Raw genomic sequence first — 22,287 nt, forward strand, 5'->3', positions numbered from 1 at the left:
TTTTTAAGTATATGAGGAACAAAAAGAACCCTGTCAGTGGAATTGGTCCGTTAGCAAATGGAAATACTAGAATTATCAATAATAATGCAGAAAAGGCAGAATTGTTCAATAAATATATCTGTTCTATATTTGGGAAAGGACAGTTGAAGTAGTCTCATTGTATGATGATAACACTCTTTCCATTCCACTATAGAATCATAGAATCATAGAATATCAGGGTTGGAAGGGACCCCAGAAGGTCATCTAGTCCAACCCCCTGCTTGAAGCAGGACCAATTCCCAGTTAAATCATCCCAGCCAGGGCTTTATCAAGCCTGACACTAGTATCTCAGGATGATGTTAAACAAGAGATACTGTATATATTCGTTCATAAGCCGAATATTTTTGGTAAAAAAAGTGATGCATCAAAGAGCGGGGGTCAGCTTATAAACGAGTCTACACCAAAATTTGATGATTTTAAACTCTATGAAATCATTGAATTGAATATCTAATACATTGTCATTTTTTTTACCTGGAGCGTCTGCAGGCATGGAGGCACTCAGTTCCTTGTGGCCGCAGTTCGCCATTCGCCGCCAATGGGAGCTGTGGGAAGTGGCTGAGGGGCTCCATGCCTGCAGACACTCCAGGTAAACGAAACATCCCAACCCGCCAGCGGCTTACCCTGACAGGCCAGGAGCCAAAGATTGCTGACCCATTTATTTATGTCAATACTGCAGCCTTTTAAAGTTGCAAAGGCTTTGTTTAGTGGACTAGATTGGTTTGAACGGAATACTAAAAGAGCAGTGCTGCAGATCTGCATGACGTTTGACCCATGCATTTCACAAAATGCTCTGCCTTACAAGCCAATCAGAAAAATAGAATGAACGATAGTACTATAGCAATGGTGTCAGTCCGCTACTGTGTAATTTGATCTCTTCATGCATTTCTACCCATGGACCTCATAAGCCTTAAGCCAATGTGAAAATATATAGAGATAGAATCTCTAATAAAATTGAAATAGCCTGTTATCGCCACAGACATGCCAATCTACAGGGCTGCTTTGAAATAAAACAAAGAACAATAATAATTTGACAGTGATAAAGCAGGTGATATTCCTCTGTAAAGTCCTAAAAAATCTGTAACTACAATAATAATCATCTATTTTCATACTAGTATTTAAAATGAACAACAGTGAAATCAAAAGAAAAAGGTCTGCTTATCACACAGCGTTCAAACTTAAAGTTGTTGAATATGCAGAAGCAAACAGTAATTGCACTGTTGCTCGTGAATTCTGTATCAATGAGAAGCAAGTAAGAGATTGGCGAAAAAATAAAACAACGCTAAAAGACATGCCAAGAAGCAAGAAAAAATGTCCAATGAGGTGCGCTTCATTTCCTGAGCTGGAGAAAGACCTACATAATTGGGTTGTTGAATGTCGACAAAATGGGTACATTGGCACTAGAAATGGAATTGGTCTGTGTGCTCTGCAAATGTCGAAAGATGACAAATACAAGTCAGTAAAGCCATCAATGTTTGTCGCATCAGTGGGTTGGTGTACTCGCTTCATGAACCGTCATGGTCTCTTGGCTTCGTCAGTGAACAAAGATAGCGCAAAAACTGCTGAGAGATCTGGAAGAAAAAAATCGAATCTTTCCAAAGGTTTATTATAAAATATCAAAAGGAATATGCATTTGAACCGTCACAAATAGGAAATATGGACGAAACACCGATGACATTCGATCTCCCGAGCAACAGAATGGTAACCAGTGTTGGTGAAAAAACAGTTTTAATTAAAACCACTGGCCATGAAAAAATCCATTGTGCGGTGGTTTTATGATGTTGGGCAAATTGATCAAAGCTCCCTCCTGTTGTTGTTGTTTTTAAAAGAAAAACCTTGCCTAAAAACGTGAAATTTCCTGCTGGTGTCATCGTACGTGCACACGAAAAGGGATGGATGAATGAAACTGGGACTATTGAATGTCTGAAAAAAGTGTGGAATAAGAGACCAGGAGCACTTTTCAAGAAACCTGCTATGCTTGTCTGGGACATGTTCAGGGCACACAAGATGGATGAGGTGAAAAATGTGGCCAAAAATATGAAAACTACTTTGGCTGTAATACCTGGAGGCTTAACTTCAGTTCTACAATGTCTTGATATTTTTTTTGCTTGATGTGTGCCTGAACAAACCCTTTAAAGACAGGCTACGCAGAGTGTGGTCTGAATGGATGTGCTCAGGCATGGCAAAGTTGACGAAAGGCAGGAATCTTATGAAGCCAGAAATCAGTCTGGTCGCCCAGTGGATCAAGGACGTGTGGTGTCCATTCCCTCGGAAATGATAGAAAAATCATTTAGAATGCTGTATCAGCAATGCACTCGACGGGTCAGAAGATGGTGCCATATTTGATGACACAACAGAGGCTGATGATGAGAAGGAATCTGAGTCTGAAGTCTACAATGACAATGCAGGTGCAGCTGTGACTGAAGCAGAGTTTAATGAACTGTTTGGTGAATCAGAGACTGATTCAGACTTCGAAGGATTTTAAGACTTTTTAAAATCTCATATTGTTTTAAGTTACTTGTTTTAAATATCCATTTACTGATTTTAAATATTGACTGTAATTTTGAAGGTGAATACATATTTGTTCAGTTATTATTATAACAACAACAGGTTTTTCATTAGATTGCATTAAAATAATTCTAGCAAAACTTTTGAGTGTTTCCTGTGACACCAGCTTTTAAAATATAGCAGGGGTTGGCAAACTTTGGCTTCTGGCCCATCAGGGTAAGCTGCTGGCGGGTTAGGACGTTTTGTTTACCTGAAGCGTTCACAGGTACGGAGCCCCTCAGCTCCCAGTGGCCGCGGTTTGCCATTCCCAGCCAATGGGAGCTGTGGGAAGTGGTGGCTGGGAACGGCAAACCATGGCCACTGGGAGCTGAGGGGCTCTTTACCTGTGAATGCTCCAGGTAAACAAAATGTCCTGACCTGCCAGCGGCTTACCCTGATGGGCCAGGAGCCAAAGTTTGCCAACCGCTGAAATATAGGGTTGGCTTATGAAAGGGTCATACAGTTTTTACTATTTATTCCTATCCATCTTGGGGGGGTTGGCTGATAAACAAATGGGCTAATGAACGAGTAAATACAGTACTAAAGGTAGACATGTTTAAATTAGTCAGTCAAGATAAGTTGCATTCAAGAATTTTAAAAGAGCTGACAGCTGACAACATTAATGTCGATTTTCAATAAGTCTTGGGACACTGGGGAAGTTCCAGAAACTGTAAGAAAGCTAACATTGTGCCACTATTTAAAAAGGGTAAATGAGATGGCCCGGATAATTATAGGCCTGACAGTCTGACATCAATCCCAGGCAAGATAATGGTGTGGCTGGTAGGAGATTCAATTAATAAAGAATTAATGAAGGGTAATATAATTAATGCCAACCAACATAGATTTATGGAAAATAGATCCTGTCAAGCTAACTTTATATCTTTTTTGATGAGATTACAAGTTTGGTTGATAAAGGTAATAGTGTTGATGCAATATACTTAGACTTCTGAAAGGCATTGGACTTGGTACCACATGACAGTTTGATTTTAAAAAAACTAGAACAATATAAAATTAATATGGCCCACATCAAATGGATTAAGCTAGCTAACTGATAGGTCTCAAAGCATAATTTTCAATGGGGAATAATCATGGAGCAGATGTGTTTCTAATGGGGTCCCACAGGGACCTGTTCTTGTCCCTACTCTATTTAATATTTTAATGACCTGGAAGAAAAGAAAAAAATATCCCTGATAAAGTTTGTAGATGACACAAAATTGGGGCAGTGGTAAATAGTGCAGAACACAGATCATTGATACAGAGCAATCTGGATCGCCTGGTAAACTGGGTGCAAGTAAACTATATGAATTTTAACACAGCTAAACGTAAATGTATACCTCTAGGAATACAGAACATAGACCATACCTACAAGATGGGGGACTCTATGCTGGGAAGCAGTGACTCTGAAAAAGATTTGGGGGTCGTGGTGGATAATTTGCTGAACATAAGATCCCGGTGCAATACTGTGGCCACAAGGACTAATGTGATCCTTGGAGTCGTAAACAGGGGAATCTCAATTAGGAGCAAGGAAATTATTTTACCTCTGTTTTTGGCATTGGTGCAACAACTGCTGGAATAGTGTGTCCTGTTGTGGTGTCCACAATTCAAGAAGGAAGTTGATAAATTGGAGAGGGTTCAGAGAAGAGCCACAAGAATGATTAAAGGATTAGAAAGTCTGCCTTATAGGGATAGAATCAAGGAGCTCACTCGACTTAGCTTAGCAAAGCGAAGGTTAAAGGGTGGCACTGCTCACTTGATCACAGCCTATAAGTACCTACATAGGGAATAAATATTTAATAATGGACTCTTTGATCTAGCAGAGCAAGGTATAACAGAATCCAACGACTGGAAGTTGAAACTAGACAAATTCAGATTGGAAATAAGCCGTACATTTTTAACGGTGAGAGTAATTAACCATTGGAACAATTTACCCAGGATCCTTGTGGATTCTCTGTCACTGACAATTTTTACATCAAGACAGGGTGTTTCTCTAAAAGATCTGTTCTAGGAATTATTTTGAGGAAGTTCTCTGGCCTGTATTATATCAGAGGTCAGACTAGACGATCACAGTGATCTTTTCTGCCCTTGAATCTGTGAATCTATTAATTGCTCCATGTGGAATTACAGCGCAAAAGTACTGTACGTTCCTATATTGAGTTTTTGCCTAATTAGATAATTGGTATATATCTCGCCTACTCTTGTGTTAGTCTACTTTGGTTCTGCTTTCAAAGTTGCATTTGGATACAGATCAAAGCCATGGGTGCAGCTGTTGCCACTGATATTGCATCCGAGTTGAGTTTCTGACTATGAGCCCTGGAAAGGATCCCAGAGAATGCTTTGCATGCAGTGAGAGAGGTGTGGTCTACTGGTCTGTGCACTCTAGGGTTCTAATAGTCAAGCAAGTGACTCACCTACCCCATCTTAGCCTCAGTTTCCCCATTTGCAAAAAATTGAACTAATATGACTTACTTATTTCACATCAGGGGCTATGAGGTGTACTTAATTAATATTTGTAAAGTACTTTATTAAAATTATTGCTATATAAATGTAAAGTTGTAATGAGGATGAGAGATGTCGCAGTTCCTTCTCCTTCAATCTGCCAGGAAGAGTTCTATGAGCCAAATAACACTGCAGGCTTTCTGCAATGATTTATTAAAAGAGCTACCACTGAAAATGGGCAGCGTAGCTTGAGGGTGATGTGACAGCTATCTACAGGTACATGAAGGGTCTAATACCAAGGCGGGAGGAGGATTGCGATAGGATGGACCATTGAAGGAATAACAAGATGAGACTGAGCTAAGGAATATTTAAGCTAAATAGCAGGGGGAAATTCCCAGCGATTAGCATTATTAGACTGTCTTCTTCACACGCACAAAAATGGTGGAAGTCTCATTGCTTGCTTTTGGTTCCACCCCTTATGCTACATGAATGTTCTCTATAGGACAAATTTCACAGTGTACTTATGCTGCATGGACCTGCAACAGGTGCCCAAAATATGTCAAACCCACCCAGAGTCAAGGGAGAGTTGGAATGTGCCGGATATTGAGTAGCTTTGTTAGTTGTAATAGCTTTTTCTGGAGAAAGGAAACTATGAAGTCATCAGATTTTGCTCTACTGAAGCTATGTGGGCCCTAGGGAAAGGGGTGGGATTCAGAGCCCGAGCCACAGCTTCAAAGCACTGTCTACACAGCTGTTTTTACAGCACTAGCACAAGACCTGCTAGTTCAAATCTCTAGACCTGGGCTGTGTAGACATCCCCTATCAGACTTGCTTCCAGGCTTGCGATGAGTTTGCAAGTGAATCCGTTCACTCTCCCATCCTCTTTCCCCAACTCCCTTCCCGTCTATTGCAGGTGAAGAAGGAATTAAAATGGAGACTCAAGAGTGATCAGAGGAGTCATACTGGAAGTACATGTTGTGTTTTCTGTGTCTAGGTTGCAACATTACCGATGTTTTCAGCTTCGGGCGGAGATTCAAGATATGATGCAAAGTTCAGGGAGAAAAGGAGCAATGAAGTGGAGTGGTGAGAGCAATAAGAGAAATGCAGATTCCTCTGGCATTGAGGTCAGTTGCTTATAGGCTGTGGGTCTGTATCATAGGGCGACCCCACATGGCATGCTCTCCTGCCGCCATGGCATGACAGGCCCACCCATCTTACTTTCCATCCTTCAGAGTCCCCAGAAATAGTCCAAAGTGTCCTTGAGTACAAATGGCCCTTGTGGGGATAATTTATTACAGAAGAAAAAGTCACGCATATAACAATACCAACACTGTAATCCAGGTAATACATCAAATAGAGCTCTGGCATTCCATGCCCCAGCTCTCTGGCCCAGCCCTGGTATCCCTCATCACATCTCAGTGTCCCTCACTGTGCCCCGGCTCTGCAGCCCAGCCCCCATGTTCCCCGCCATGACCTGGCTTTCCAACCCAGTCCCAGCATCCCTCACCATGCCCCAGCTCTTCAGAGCAGCCTCTTTGGCCCGCTGGCTTCAGCTCTCTGGCTCGAGGAATCAGAAAACATCTTCCTCTCTTGCTCTCAGCCTCCAGCCTTCTCTGGCCTTGACTGTCTCAGGTTCAGGAAGGACAGCTGGCTAGACCCTTCACTGGCTTCCTGATAATTCCTCCCCCTTTCCAGAGAGGGTGTACTGAGAACTTTCTGATCTCTACAGCTTTCCTCAGAGATCCCCCTCCAGTCTCCTGAATTTTCTTAAATGACACTCACCAGGTCTTTCCCTGACCTTTTATAGTCTCTGGTGCTGCTCACCCTCTTAACTGGCCAAACTGGGAGCCCCTATTGTGGCGCAAGAGAGCTGTACCTGCTTCATTCACAGGTGCCAGCCACCGTGTGACAATCTGATTCTCCTTCAGCTCAATCAGTTCTTCCCTGATGTTATTCCATCAGTGTCAGTGGAATTACTCCTGGTTTTCAGCAGCATAAGAGAGAGGAGAATTAGACCCCTATATATTGAAGAAGTTGAATTTATGACATTTTCCAGTCTTTTATTTTAAAATTTCCACCGTTGCCTCAGTTTTGAGGAGCGTGGTTTAATGCATCCTAAAGGGGCAAGAAGGTCTGAAAGTGCTAAGCACCTGCACTCTGGAAATCTGGCCCCTTGAAAGATGGGCACACAAAATTTCTAGTAAGTTTTGAAAGCCTTGTTAGTATGACAGACAGCCAACTCTTAGAAGAGAATAGGTGCTCCCCCCAGTGCCACTGCTCTACCACTCTCTATTGTCACTCTTGGTAAGACAACCCGGGGGCTGTACTCACAGCCATTGCTCTGGTACTCTTTCTTCTTGATGGTATTACAGCACCTGTGACCTCCCACATGGCTTGCACATCTAACCATCCCCAGCAGGGACTCCTGCTGGGAAAGGCTGAGATTAGGTAATGTGAGCTCTCCAACACTTTTTATCATAATTATTCCACCTCTGCATCCAAGTGCTGTGTATTTCCATGTGGAAAGGATTGGGGCTTCAGTTCCTTTGAGTGTCAGTTGGCTTGGTTGCACACTGGAGGGCTCTTTAGATTGAAGGGTCTCAATAGCCTGTGTTTTCTTGTGGAAGGTTGCGAAGCTGGAGAAGATGCTGGATGGGCTAAATGAGGAGTTCTTCCAGCTTACAGTGCAGGCCTTGACAAGCCAGAAGGAGGAAGAACTACTGGACCAGAAGCTCAGAATCCAGGAGGAATCATTTGCGGTATGAACCACTTTTCATAGACTTGGTGCATTTACCAGCTTCACAGAGGTGTCCACAACAGCTCACCTTCGCCTTGGTGCAGCCCCTAATGATTCAGCCTCCTGTGCTGCAAAAGTTGAGGGTGAAGAGCCAGGATAAGTGAACAGTTCAGACATCCCTGAACCAGTTGTCTCCTTTCCTGCAGACCCATCAATTCCAGTATCATGAGTTCAGTTCATCAGAGAAGGGGAAAGTTTTTTCTCCAGGATAAAGTCTTTTGTCATGCACTTTGCCCTGTAAGGTTGTGTTCCCATCACTTAGTCTCCTATTGTGACACAAATGGCATGGCATCATTGCTTCATGCAGGCTGACAACCCTGTGCTCCAGGAAACTAGCCCCAGAATATAGGTAGCAACAGACGGTCAGACATTTACCTATGCAGATCCAGCCAAACAAGATATCTGCTGAAGCACAGGGAAAGGGAGAGGAAAGCTGGTCTTGGATTCTGCAAGCTTATTGAACTTCGTGGTTATTAATAGAACCCAAACTTCTCTAAGCCCCTAGCAGGGCATGGTGTGATCTAGAAGTCGGATAACTTTATAACATGCATGTGGGTCTCCATAAGATCCGCTTTTGCTAGAACAGTAAGGCAGTGTAGACTAGTGGTTTGAGCAGGGAACAGCATCAGGACTCTTCAGCTCTATTCCCAGCTCTTTGCCTGGCTCCATGTATGATCTTGCACAAGTCACTTTACTTCTCTCTCCCTCCGTTTCTACATCCATAAAATGGGCTATCAGTGATACTTTCACCGCAGTTGTGAGGTTTAATTCATTGGAACATGTAAAACACTTTGCAAACTTTTATGCTGCTACAGAAGTATTGAAAGGTATAATTAATCACAGTCCAAACATTGCATGTAGCTACAGACTCCAGATGAAATTGCAGCTTTCCAGAGCCCTCTGTAGAAAACTTTGAAAAACATTCAGTTGAGAACTAGTCCTACTCCTGTCTCTCATTTCTTGTTGTTCTTTTCCTTCATATCTTGTCACAGTGAGCAGTTGCATGAATATAGGATTTCTATTTCCTAAGAGTTCATCAGTCAGAGCTTTCTGTTTGTAGCATCACAGATAGTTGCTGTGGAGATGGATTATGAAGCAACCAAGGTTTGTGACTTGCAGTGGGGATTAAGCAGCAGGAGAATGAAGATCCTGGTTCTCTTTATGCAAATATGTCCCTTTCAGTAAACAAGAGGACAAAAATATGGATATAAAGGGAATGGCTTCCACATGGAATATATTCCTGGAGGTGGCTGTGAATCTTTAATAGATGATGACCAATGTTATAATTTGGTAACCAAAATAGTCAGTGTACGATAGTGGGTATGTCTACATTGCCAATGGAGGTGTGACTCCGGTACATGTAGACATACCTGAGCTAGCTTTGATCCACTTAACTCAAAAAGCAACTTCACAGACTTCAGTGCTGCCACATCTTCATTGCTATTGGTGCCCAAGCTAACTACATGAAAGCTAGCTCAGATATGTCTATGTGTGTGCTGTAATCACACCTCTGATTGCAGTGTAGACATACCCACTGAATCTGGGTCTTAGGATGGATTCCCTATAAGCAAAGGATGATAATAGTTGCACATCGAAAGCATTTTTGAACCCTTGATCTTGGTGTGCTCTACAAAGGCGGGTATTGTACAGACATGTGATTGACAGTTTTTCATTTGCTCAAGATCACTAGAACCCAGGTCTCCTGGTTCTCAATGCTACGTTCTACCCACTAAACCAGGCTGCCTCAGGAAAGATGTAGCTGCCAGTTGCTGCTGTCTAACTCCATGGGAGTGTGCTGTTGATTTATTTTACATTTTTATGGCAGACACTGGGCAGGATTCATGAGGAGGAAGCACAACACTTCACAGAGCAGCTAGAATCCTGGGCCGCGAAGAGAGACCAGGCCCAGTTGCTGGAAATTAAGAGGAGCTGTGTTGCTCAGAGAATTAAAGATACAGAATCTGAGCTGTTTCATCTTCTGCAAACCACAACGGCTACCAGCTCATCTCCTGAAGGACTCCAGCAATCCTTTTGTACCAGCTAAAAGCATCCAACTGATGATGTTCCATCATTGCTGGGGCGAACAGCACTGTGCACCAAATTTCCATGGGACAGTCATACATGTACATACACACAGTGACATGCATATATGAGGATACACAACCTTCAATACGCACACATGCATGTTTTGGGTTATTTGGGCACGTATCAGCAGATAAATACATGCACAGAAACAAAGACACTAATGGATATAGTTTGATACAAATACATATGTTCATGAACAGATGCACATGTACAGAGAGAGATGTTCATATGCACACTGATTGATGCATGCTGTAGTTCCCACATATATACATTCTTTACAGCTGTGAAGGCATAGACTCAAATGTATTCCTACTGGCTGTTAATCATCCATAATTATGCAGGGCTGAAAATGATATCAATGTTCTTAACTTGGTTCACTGGTTCTGAATGTGCCACTCTCAATAAGTGAGACAAAAAGTGAGTAAGAAATTAAACTCTTCACATACATTGTAGGAAATCCCTGCCCATCAGCAAAATAAATTATGTGCCTCTCATGCAGGCTACACCCTTAAGGTTATTTGTTTTCCTAGAAAAAAGGTTGCTTTCATCCTACCTGGTCTGATTTTTAATAGCTTAGGAACATTAACTCAAGCAGTAATGTTAGTTCCAAGAAGTGTGGATCAGGAAATACCAAAGACATCTGTGAGGATATTGCGATTGTTGCCCCTCATGCTGAATTTCATAGGCCTGTTATCAAATGGCTAATTAATAATAAAACTTGGCCCTTTCCATCCATGGATCTCAAAGCAATTTACGTTGGAATGGTGAAATTCAAACATAGAAAGAAAAAAATGTTTTAAAAGGTAAAAATGCCAGCGGCGGGCGGGGGAGGAATAGTTGCTGTGATTTATGGAGTGGATTTTAAAATAATTTATTTGAAAAACTTCAGATCCAAAACACACGTGGGAGTCCAAGTCATTCTTGTTCTTAGGTTAAAATGACAGTTTTGTATTGTAAATTATTCATGTCAAAAACCAAGTGAAATGAAGAAATAGGAAAACAAATGGACAGAATTTTAGCTAGTCTGGTCCTTGTTACTGTCCCACTTGTTCCATGAGGCCCTCTTGTACCATATGCATAACTACCAAGTCTTATTTATTTGAGCTTCGTTTTTGGTATCTCATGCTAGCAAGGAAGGATTTTGCAATGAACTTCAATGAAACATTTAAAATCTCCCTCTCTTAAATTGTCACTGCTCTCACTTATCCTTTTTTCAACTGTTTGTGCTATAAATTAACGTGAAACTGAGTAACTCCACTCTCTAGTCAAGCTGGGAAAGTCTTGAACAACTTCCTGACATCCAACACCTTTTCCTGCAGAGACTCCTGCTGGGAGTGCCTTTTGATCCAGTGCCCCAGTACTATTCCTAGGATCAACTTCCGCTACCAGACACTAGGACTACAGTAGCTACAAACTCTCTCTGCAGCCAGTGTGCCTACATTATTCTGGACAGCGTTTTTGCTGGGAGAGGGTGAGGCTGGTGTGTAGCAGTGAGATCTCCCATCCAGGCATCCAGCACCCCTACACCAGTGCCTCCAGTGATTCCTGCTGAGATTAGAGTGGCTGCCCACAGCCCAGATCTTGGAAACCTATTCCTGAAACTGAAGATTTATGACCTTTTTTCAAAAATAAAAAATCTGTCACATCCTCAGCCCTGCCTGTAAGGAAGGCAAATGGAGTCTGGCTTGGCTGTGAAATGTGTCTGACTTCTGCAGTGCAGGACTGGAGCCTCCTCCTGTCCCCCACCCCCACCCCAGGTGTCTTCAGATCTCTTCCAGGTAAGGTATAGTACGATAAAGCTGCCTGGCTGGGAGCCAGCATAATACCTTGGCAACCCACACAGGCAGGTGCCTGCTAGTAGATTCCAGCCACCTGGACCGGGCCCCTTTAATTGATAGAAGCAGTATTTGTTCAGCTGTCGCCTCAGGAAGAGGCTTTTGAGCCCTGCAGGTTCCTAAGCACAAACAAATGTTTACAGGGCACTTCTGCATGGCGTATCTACAGGTGGCGTCATCAGTGAGAGAAATAGGGCACGCTGGCACCTGGCAGCCAGGACAGACGTGCTCAGTTTGGCTTTTACAAGGTGGTTGCCTGGTCAGATGTGCAGGAATTTCAGGGTCCTTCCCCTGAGGATTGTTTTTCAGGTACCTACCCCTCTTAGATGTTGTTTCCCTCACTCCTTCTGTGCCTCGGTTCTGACTTTTCTTGGCCTGCACAGGCAAACTGGAACATGGTGTCTGGTTACCGTTGCAGCTCTGTCTTGGGAGAACGTAGCCACTTACCAGCACCCCTGGAGGAGCTTTTAGCAAAGGACAGGGCAGGAGGAGTCTAGGGAACACAACTTGGTTAAGAGCAATCACCTAACTCAGAGCATTCGCAGCGGGCCAGGCTCAGGGATTGCTTTCCTGTGTCAGTATAAGATAGTGGGAAAGTTGTCACTGGTCTTTTGCTTTTTTTTTAGATTACTGGTAGAAATGTTTATAACGGTGCTTCATGGAGGTAAGTGACTTGCCAGCCTTGCATTTCTGTTGCCCCCTACATGTCCATAAGGAACTTAGTCACTCAGAACAAAAGAGGCAATAAAGCTAGCATTCCTGTCCCCACTTGGTATCCTGTTTTTGGCAGGAAAAAAAAACAAAATATTGCATAGAAAATTATTTTCTTTTTCAAAATTTCTTACAAAAAATACTTGGCATTTTTTGTCCAGCTCTAATGTTAGGAGAAGGTAAGTGAAAAGTTTCCAGGGTGAAATTTTCAAAAATATTTAAGTGACTTGGGAACCTAAATTGCATTTTCAAAAATGATTTAGGCCCAGATTTTTCAAAGGTATTTAGGCATTACTAGGCTCAGCATTGCAATCCTTAACTGATTCAGGCACATAAATCTCATTTTCAAAAAGGTTTTATGCCATTAAGAGCCAAAATCCCCTTGACAGTTGATGAGATTTAGGATCCTAAGTGTTTAATTACATTTTAAAATTACATTTAGACTCCTTAATCAGTAAGGCATTGCAAAGCTGAGTTCAGCAGTGCCTAAATACCTTTAAAAATCTGGCCCTAAGGGCCTGAAGGAGCCTAAGGCTTGGTCCTAAAAGGTAGGTCACCCTAGCACTGTGTGCTAGGTGGACCTACATTTTATTCACACCCCATGCTCTGCTGTTAGGTCGATTTAACCCCCACTGTAGATGCAGCTAGGTCAACACAAGAATTCTTCTGTCAACCTAGCTATCGCCTCTTGATGGGGTGGATTTACTACAGCAATGGAAAAAACTCGCCCCCCCCCCTTCTGTTGCTGTAACAAGGGTCTACACTACAAGAGTTACAGCAACGCAGCTGAAGCTGTGCTGCTGTAGTGCGGGCATATCCTTAGCCTCACCAAGAGTCAGAGGGACTTAGGCCCAATCTAAATACCTTTGAGGTTCTGGGCCTCAGTCCCCTAAGCACCTAAATCACTTTGAAAATAGAGCTTAGGCTCTTAAATTACGTAGGCATGTTTGAAGATTTATCCCAGACCTCAGTCTTCCAGCAACTGGAGATGGAGGTAAGCTGCAAACCCTGGAGCCACAACCAGTTCCAAACTTCTGTCAATGCTGGGTGTTGGGACCCTGGATTTCACGATCACAATAAACTCAAACGAGGGCGTGCATTAATGGTCTGCTGCCTGGTGCATCCCTGGGGTGTGCCCTGCAAAGCAAAAGGAAGAGGAGTGTGTGCCTTTGCAGTCTGAGAAAAGTTCTGATACCCTGCTAGCCACACACCCTCCCTTGGCTCATGGCCTTTGGAGTACGGCTTTGGAGTGGGCTTTTATGCAACGTATCTTTTCATTTTCCATAGTAGCTCCTAGAAAACGGTAAAAGCAAATAAAAAAGAAACAGAAAAATACCATTTCCCTGCTATTTTGAATGTATTTGTTGTTTGCAATTGTTTTCTAGCTCTTTTGTCTATGCTGATTCCTGCTGGGAGCTATGTTGAGACTGGAATAGCTGTGATCTCCTAACAGCCACCACTCAACCATATCCCACAGTGATTCCTGCTTAGAAAAGCAAGGGAGGAGGAGCTGTGAGTTCTTCTTCGAGTGCTTGCTCATGTCCATTCCATATTAGGTGTGTGTGTTCAACACATGCACCGGTGCCGGAAGTTTTTCCCTTAGCAGTATCCATAGGGGACCGGCTCGGGCACCCTCTGGAGTGGCACCCGCATGGCGTGGTATAAGAGGGGGCCACCCGCTCCCCCCACCCTCAGTTCCTTCTTGCTGCCAGTGACGGTGCTGGAACTGCTGCTGCTTCAGCTAGCTTTCGCTTAGTTCAATGTATCTCTCGAATGTTTCTTTGTAAACTAGTTGTGTATACTTTAGTATTTACCCTTAGTGTTAGTTCTAGTTAGTTGGTCCCGGACAGGACACAGCCTAGGGACAGGGTATGCCCTGGTCCCCAGGCTTTAAAGTATGCAATCGTTGTAAGCGGCCCGTGCCAATCAGTGACCCGCACATTAGCTGTTTAAGGTGTCTAGGAGAAGGACACATAAGCGACAAGTGTCACATCTGTAAGTCTTTCAAACCCAGAATGAAAAAGGAGAGAGGCATCCATCTCAGGGCACTCCTGATGGAGCCAGCATTGACCCCAGCACCGGAGCAGAGGTCCGACCTGGCCCCGAGCAGCACAGCATCGGTACAGACCGCCCCACTGGTGCCATCTACAAGCCAACACTGATTCCCCTCCCTGGCTCTGGCCCCGGCCAAGAAGTCCAAGAGGTCTGTGACGGGAAGAGCTCCCACATCCCGTAAGGGAAAGGAGAGGGCCAGAGGAGAGCCAAGACCCGTGCTGGGCGGCTCAACACCTCCGTCAGGGAGTCGGGCCCCAGCTCACGTCAAGCGGTCGAGCCCCTCCTGTACTATGCCTGCCATACTGGACAATGAGGACTGCCTCCCTCAACTTGAAGTCCCGTTGATGCCTAAGGCCCTGCAGGCAGCTCAGGAGATCCTGACGCTACCGGTGCTGCCCACACTGGCTCGGCGGTACCCAAACCCAGGGGTAAACCTGCGTTGGGGCCATTCCGAGTGTCCCTACTTCAGCAGCACTGCTCCCCGTCGCAGGAGACATCCCACTAGCACTCGCCCACACAGCACCATCATGCCTCAGACTTTGGGAGGCACGCTCAGAGAAGCCCTCGTCGGTCTCCTGACCCTGGGCACCAACAGCGGGATTCGAGGCGCGGCTCACCGGTAACCTGCAGAGGCTCGCGTCCCCGGCATGAGCATCGAGACCGACCCATTGTGTCTCCAACATCTCTGTGCCGGTCCTGCGACCGATCAGCAGAACGGGGTCACCAGTCACCCACCCACCGGCACCCATCGCCAAGACGCAAATCCTCTCGATTGGGGAGATTCTACCGACGACCAGCCCACTCTGACTCCTGGTCCTGCTCTAGATCCTGGAACAGGTCAAGCAGCATAAGGCATAGATCGCCAGTCTACTGATGCAGATATGCCAAATGCCAAAGATCACCAGGGTCCTGCGGGAGGAACTTGTCCCGATCTGATAGGTCAGCATTGAGGCACAGTGGCCTACGGATACTGCTAAGGGAAAAACTGCTGGCACCGGTGCATGTGGCAAGCACACATCCCTAATATGGAATGGACATGAGCAATACATCTTGAAGAACACCGGTTACGGAAAAGGTAACTGTATTTTCCCCCCTCATCCAGAATTCAACCGTCCCCTAAAGTGACTCCTGTTTGGTGAGGCTGAGCCAGAATAGCTTAGGGAGAAAGCTTTTGGTTTTGTGCAGAGCTCCCAGCCAGGCTGACAAGAGGTAGGGAAAGGGAGACAGTTGTACTGAGGCCCCAAGCTCAATATCTGTAACTGGGGTGAAATGGGGGCAAAATGGTAGGGGTGGGGCCTCAGTGAACATCATGTTCCAGAGCCCCATATTTTTCTCAATGGGCCTGCTCCCAGTGGCCAAAACTAGTCGAAGTTTTGCCTCATGAATTATGTCTCTCAACAGAAAATGAAAAGACCCTTTTTAACATTCACTGCAAAGTCCAGCTTCTCCTGGAGAGCATCAAACACTGCTGTGGCTGTGAGAATGAAGGTATGGTGGGTTACTGTGCCTTTCCAGGGGCACCATCTTGTTACAGCTGTGCTTCACCATGCAGTTTGACACTAGACCAGGTTTCTGCTGACTTTCACTTTCAGGATGGGGGCGTCATCAAGCCTTATAGGGTTGAAGTCTGAAAGAATGTTCACGCTAACTCCCTGCAGATTGTAACTATGAAGTCCCATGTGGCTCTACTGATAATCCAGTTCAGATCAGGCCACAGAGGCCAACCTCTGGTGCTCTTGCATATAATCCCATGTATAGTTGCATACAAAGGCTCCAAGCTACCAAGGTCTCAGTGTGACATAACAGGAAGCCAATGTCTCTAAGGAGGCCCCATGAGCTTGTTAAATCCCATGAAATAAGCTAATAAGATGTATATTTTAGTCACCTGTTATGGATTCTAGCTGATCCTGTGCAGAGTTCATGCTCAGAACAAGAAACATTTTCATTTTAGAGATGGGCTTGAATCATACTCCTCCTGCTCCCAGACTTCATTTGCTCGCTGGCTTTCAGCCCTTCTCTGTGCCATGCATTGCAGGTGAAATTGAGCTGGCAGACGTGAGTGGCCAGGCGAAGAATTTGCTTCAGAACCAACATTGCTATGCCTCAGAGCTTCTGAGCGAGAGAGAGATCTGTGTACTCCTCAGTGTCACAAGTAGGTACAGTATTGTCAGTCCCGCGAGAAGAAAATGCCTCTGCATTTTGGCCACTAACGTTTTGATGAATATGGGGGGGTTTATAAAGGACCCCAGCACTTGGAGGGCATGGTGACAGCTATCCCTAGCATTCCAGATGGAAGTGGTGAGATCTCCTACATCCTCTGATACTTTGCCACTCAAGATGTGGTACAGGGCACGGTGACCATTCTCTTTTGGGATAGGCACCATCACACCTCTAGCCTACCACAAGGGTCCTGGAGTTGCAGACCACTTCCCAGACTTATTCACAGGTGCCATCTATGCTTCGAGCATGTTCATGAGTGTTTCCCAGCATTGTGAGAGAGGTTTCCATTTAAGAGCAAAGTGACTTCTCTTGATCAGTCCCTTCTGTAACCTCTTCCAGAAAAAAAACAAGAGACTTTACAGTTTCAGGTTATATGGCAACTTTCATCTGCAGATCTTACAGCCCTTTGCAAAGCAGGTATTATCAGATGGGGAAACAGAGGCAAGGAGATGTTATGGATGAAATGTTCAATAAGGATTAATTTGGGGGTTTCCCAACCCAAGCCACAGATTTCTTAATAGGCAGCAGGTTTAAAACAAACAAAAGGGAGTATTTCTTCACACAATACACAGTCAACCTGTGGAACTCCTTGCCGGAGGATGTTGTGAAGGCCAAGACTACAACAGGGTTCAAAACAGAACTAGATAAGTTCATGGAGAATAGGGCCATCCATGGCTATTAGCCAGGATGGGCAGGGATGGTGTCCCTAGCCTCTGTTTGCCAGATGCTGGGAATGGGTGTCAAGGGATGGGTCACTTGATGATTACCTGTTCTGTTCATTCCCTCTGGGGCACCTGGTATTGGCCACTGTTGGAAGACAGGATACTGGGCTAGATGGACCTTTGTCCTGACCCTGTATGGCCGTTCTTACGGTTTTATGTTCTCAGAAATGCTGAGCACCTACAACTGCAGTCAAAGTCAATGGGAGCTGCAGGTGCTCATCACTTTCTGAATATCAAGTCCAGTGTGTCTAAAGTTGGGCACCCCCAATCAGAGGCCACTTCTGAAAAATTTGGCCTGAATGACTAGGCCAAAGCTATAGAGTGAGTCACTGTCAGATTAAGATTTCCTGGTGCCTCGTCCCAATTCTGGCCACTAGACAGTGCATCCTCAGGATAAATGTTTCTCTCTTTATGAAATTCCTTTGTCCCTTGCAGGTGGTGAAGGTTCTTCAGAGGTAGTATTTACACCACTGCTGAAAGATGAAGGAGTTATTAACCCTAAATTCCTTGGTAAGTAGTGCTACTGAGTTAGATGGTCTGATGAGACTGATACACAAAGCTTGTTAGGACGTTGGGTTTATTTCCAAGATAAAAGAAGATACCATCTCAGCAGTATTCCTCAGGAAGGGATCAAAGCCCAAGCCAAGAGAGAAAGATTTAAATTTGCAGTCAGAAATATTTCTGTGCAGTTTCTTGGAGCCAAATTGGCAGCAGGCCTACCTTAGAGGGGATGAGACAGCTCAGATTCACCTGGGAGTAGTTAATTCACTGAGTAACTGGGAGGTAGTCAATTAGGCAGGGAAGCACCTGGGCATGATACAAGGTTAAGGATCTCAATTAGAGAGGGAACTTCTGAGCAGAAAGGCTGCTGTTGCTGAGGGGTTGCAGAGAGGGACTCCTTCCAACAGACTGGTGAGAAATTGCTAGACAAAACCAACACTCCAAAGATGGAGAAACAGGTTAGGAGGCTGGGGAAGAAAGACTAGAGAGGGAGGAAATAGCTAGGAGGACAACAAGGGATGGAGAAGGACTCGTTCTAGCCCTTTCAAACAAGGGCCCTGAGCTGGAACCCAGGGAGTGGGTGGGCCTGGGTTCCCATACCTACCTCAGCCAGGGAGTTTTAGAGAAGAGGCTCCTAAACCCTGGAGACCTAGGGCAGATTTGCCCCTGCTAGAGCCATGCTCAGTTGCAAGGGGGTGCTTAGGAAGCAATGGTGCACTTTCTACAGGCATTTATATCCAAAGTGTCTCTGAATTTCCTTCCATTTGGGGTGGTGTATTGGAGTCCTAGACAGGAGCAGACTTGTCTCCTACTTGCTTAATGAAAGTTTGCGTGCTGCAGACAACACATTCCGCCGCTGGGAAAGAGTGTGCTCCTTTGTTTCAATTTACAGTTAAACTAGCCCAGCATTTCCTGGGAGCGATACATGTTTTGGCTAACACATCGCAAACCATAGGGAGGGTTGCAAAGAGCAGGAAGAACTTGTTTGAAGACCAGCCTTGCTGATTGCCCGTATGGCTTTGCAGTGGCCAAAACCAGTTACCTAGTAGTGCTGTGGCCCTGTGGAGCTCTTGACACAATGGCTGGATCAGATCGAGACAGGTAGCCAACATAATAGTCCATCAGAATGTCAATCAGTGTCTGAGATGATTTATTTATTCTGTATATACTCACCTTCAGAGCCTGAGTAGTTGATTACATTTTGTAATTATATGGAATACTTTATCTGAAGATCTCTAGGCACTTGGCAAATGTTAAGTAATTGAGCCACAACTCTCCTCCCAGTACTTCTGATCAGTATTTTTGTTGTCATTTTACAGTAGTGAAATTGAAGCACAGAGCAGATGAATGACTTGCACAAAGTCACCCAGTGAGTCAGTGGCAGAGTTGGAAATAGAATCCAGGAGTTCTCATTGTACTGCCACCTTCTGTAATCACTCGACTACGCTCCCAGAGCTGGGAATAGAATCCAAGAGACCTGACTCCCAGTCTCTTGTGAGAATAACTATACTAGACTCCTCCTTAATCTATTATTATTATTATTTATTATTTGGCCTTTTTATTTGTGCTTTACATGATATTAATTGTAGAATTAGTGCTACGGTTGGTTTGGGTGAAATCAGATAGTGAGTGCCATGGAGGTACAAGTGTTGAAGTTTCTGACCTTACCAAATTAGAGTGCTTTTCTCCTCTCTCTGAAGCTAAACTTTGGAAATGGGAAGATTCCAAAGTCTCTTCTACCAGAGTGAAATCCAAAAAGGCTGGCAAAAAACCAACACGGCTCTTGGAGGTTCCGTCTCCAGAAGGTGAGTCTCTGAAACCTAATGAGGAGACCATAGGGTTTAATCCTGTTATGTTCCCTTTGGATTTCCAGCACCCACCCATGAGCATTGTGTGTTTCTGCTGCAGGTAAACGGAGTCCATCGCCTCAGGGCCACAGGACTAAAACTATGGTTTCCTCTCCGAAACAATCCAGGAGACCCTGATAGTGGCAAATCCCAAGGGATGGTTGGTGCTGAGCTGTTGGAGGACCTCTCCTTTCCGGCTGCTATTTGAAAATGTTGTTTCATGTTTGCTGGCTTGTTCCTTGGTGAAGCTCCTGTTGGATGGGTTGGGTCCAGGAGTCTGGAACACTAGGAACGTTACATGCATGTATTTCCTTTCATTCTGAATGATCCCAAATTTGCTGTGGAAAAACACTTCCATTCTCTGCTGGCCAATTTGAAAGGAAGTGAGATAACTGCTTCTTTCAGGATGGCTCACAGAAAAATGCAAAGTTGCATCTCAAGAGGGAGTACCATGAACTACTGATCTAAGCATGGGCATAGAAGGGGAGACCTCCTGAGCTGTAATCCCTTTATTGAGCCCCACTACACTGGACCACTGATTTATTGTTATTTCAGCAGCAAAGGTGCATGACAGACCCATTTAAAATCGCAGCTCCATACCCCAAGGAATGTACAGTCCAGCTAAAACTCTTTTTAGCTGGTGACTAATCTCACTGAACTAGTACTTCAGTGGGATTACTCACATGCTTGGATTTAGGCACATGCTTAAGGACCTTGCTGAACAGAGGTTGTAATCATCACTTTCTGTGAAACATACTATAGTGCTAGAGTGGAAATTGGCTGACCTTCCTTTTTGTAAGGCCTGGGTCATGTATCTTTTGTCCTTGGCTCTTCCTGTGGATGATTCAGATGGAACAGCTCAGAACATTAGCCTTGCCTGGTGGCTTTCTTTGCACTGCTACAAAAGTGAAAACTATAGGAGGATTATAGCTAGCTGATCAAGTGAGCTTATGCAGGCAAAATATTCACTGAAGCCTGAGTAAGGACCACAGGTTCAGGCTCTATAAGATTACTAGATTATTGGATGTAAACTACAATATACAACCTGCGCTGATGTCATGGTTAATGTGTAACCTGCTTTATGGGTACCAGTTGGAGGTTCTTTTGCTGCTTGGCTATTTTCTCTGTGATTCAGAATTTTACTTTGCTCCTTCTGATTCATGTAACCTTTGCTTTATGTTATGTACTTCATCCCTTGGTGTGTCAGTGAACCATTAGGACTGTTTGTGTTGAATAGCTTTTATACATGGTTTCCCTTACAGAGAGAGGAAACATTAAAATCGTCAGTTTCTTTGGAGTTACTCTGCGTTTATACCAGATTTCAGAGTAACAGCCGTATTAGTCTGTATTCTCAAAAAGAAAAGGAGTACTTGTGGCACCTTAGAGACTAAGCAATTTATTATCTGGCCCATGACCCTCAGACTTGTGAATGTCACTCCATGGTAGAGCCTGCAGCCCAACAGGACCCAGCCATGAGTGTCGTGTTTAGGGTGGGTCTGGTCAGAAAACTATGCAATTCTCTGACCTTGGGTCACGTCAGCTCTACTCCTCTTGCCCGTGAGGCTGGTGGCTGTGTCTGCATGCCCCATTCCTGCTGGATGCTGCCATTCTGCTGTACAGTGAACGTGCTAAGGAGTTGCAGTTCCTCTCATCCCCCAGCACGGGAGCAGGACAGGCAGCCACCAGCTCATGTGTCTGTGGCCGCACCAATCCCTGGGCAGCAGTGGTGCTGACTCTGGTTCAGGGGAAAGGTCAGGGTTGGGTGGGAAAAGTACTTAACCGGCTCGGATGGGTGTGGGCCCATTTCAGGTCTGGGTCAGGCTAACAACTTAAGCCCAAGCAGACCTCTACTCTGTGGTACTAGGATCAGATTCAGTTCTCATTTGCACCGGTATTGAATCCAGAATGGGCCAGTCCAGATGGTCATAGTGGATTTCATTCTAGGATCTCAAATACATTGCTAAGGTGGCATGTTATCCCCATTTTGCCGATGGAGAGACTTAGGTTGCACAGACAGGTTAAGTGACTTACCCAAGGTTTTGCAGCAGCTCGGTTACAGAATAGAGGTAGCCCTCCCACTTCTGCACTCTGATCACCAGACCATGTTGCCTCTCATGTTTAAGCACCTCTGCAAAAGAAAAATGTTCCTGGGTTTAGTGTGAGTGAGGCAAGATGGACTGAGACTGTTGTCAAGGTGAAACCATCGTAGCAAAGAGACAAGCCCCTTGTGATCTAAGGTATAACAATGGAGTCCCTGAAAGGCAGGTGCTGTCAGATGACAGTCATGCCTCAGGATGAGAGTCAAGGAATGTGGTCTCCCCTACAGGCAAGGTCTGCACAACACAGACATGATCTTCAGAGGAGTGGAACTTCCAAAGAACACAAGTGAAGTCAATGGAAGCGGTGGATGCTTAGCACCTCTGAAAATCAGGCCTTCTGTATTTAGTGTGACTTCAGCACCTAGACACCAGACTTCCAACAGAGTTCAGCATCCA

General features: G+C 44.7%; 1 protein-coding gene and 1 long non-coding RNA gene across 5 annotated transcripts in view; both read left to right on the top strand.

Moving 5' to 3' along the window:
* Window positions 1–11,273, top strand: part of LOC140901666 (uncharacterized) — a 41,080-nt gene extending 29,807 nt beyond the window's left edge. For 2 of the 4 annotated variants that reach the window (XM_073320905.2, XM_078849884.1), the window contains 3 exons: window positions 6,014–6,143; window positions 7,647–7,778; window positions 9,642–11,273. In XM_073320905.2, the coding sequence (XP_073177006.2) occupies window positions 6,014–6,143; window positions 7,647–7,778; window positions 9,642–9,860 (481 nt within the window). In that variant the 3' untranslated portion in view covers window positions 9,861–11,273. Of the gene's footprint in view, window positions 1–6,013; window positions 6,144–7,646; window positions 7,779–9,641 lie in introns of those variants that run through there. The other 2 variants (XM_078849885.1, XM_078849886.1) reach the window with 2 other exon arrangements.
* A 5,273-nt stretch (window positions 11,274–16,546) lies between these two features.
* LOC140901663 (uncharacterized) lies at window positions 16,547–19,726 on the top strand. The gene is made up of 3 exons (XR_012155919.1): window positions 16,547–16,654; window positions 17,880–17,954; window positions 19,646–19,726. It is a non-coding gene; the product is annotated as an uncharacterized LOC140901663 (long non-coding RNA).
* Window positions 19,727–22,287: the final 2,561 nt, after the last annotated feature.

This window comes from Lepidochelys kempii, chromosome 22 (assembly GCF_965140285.1).
Source record: "Lepidochelys kempii isolate rLepKem1 chromosome 22, rLepKem1.hap1, whole genome shotgun sequence".
NCBI classification, from domain to species: Eukaryota; Metazoa; Chordata; order Testudines; family Cheloniidae; genus Lepidochelys; species Lepidochelys kempii.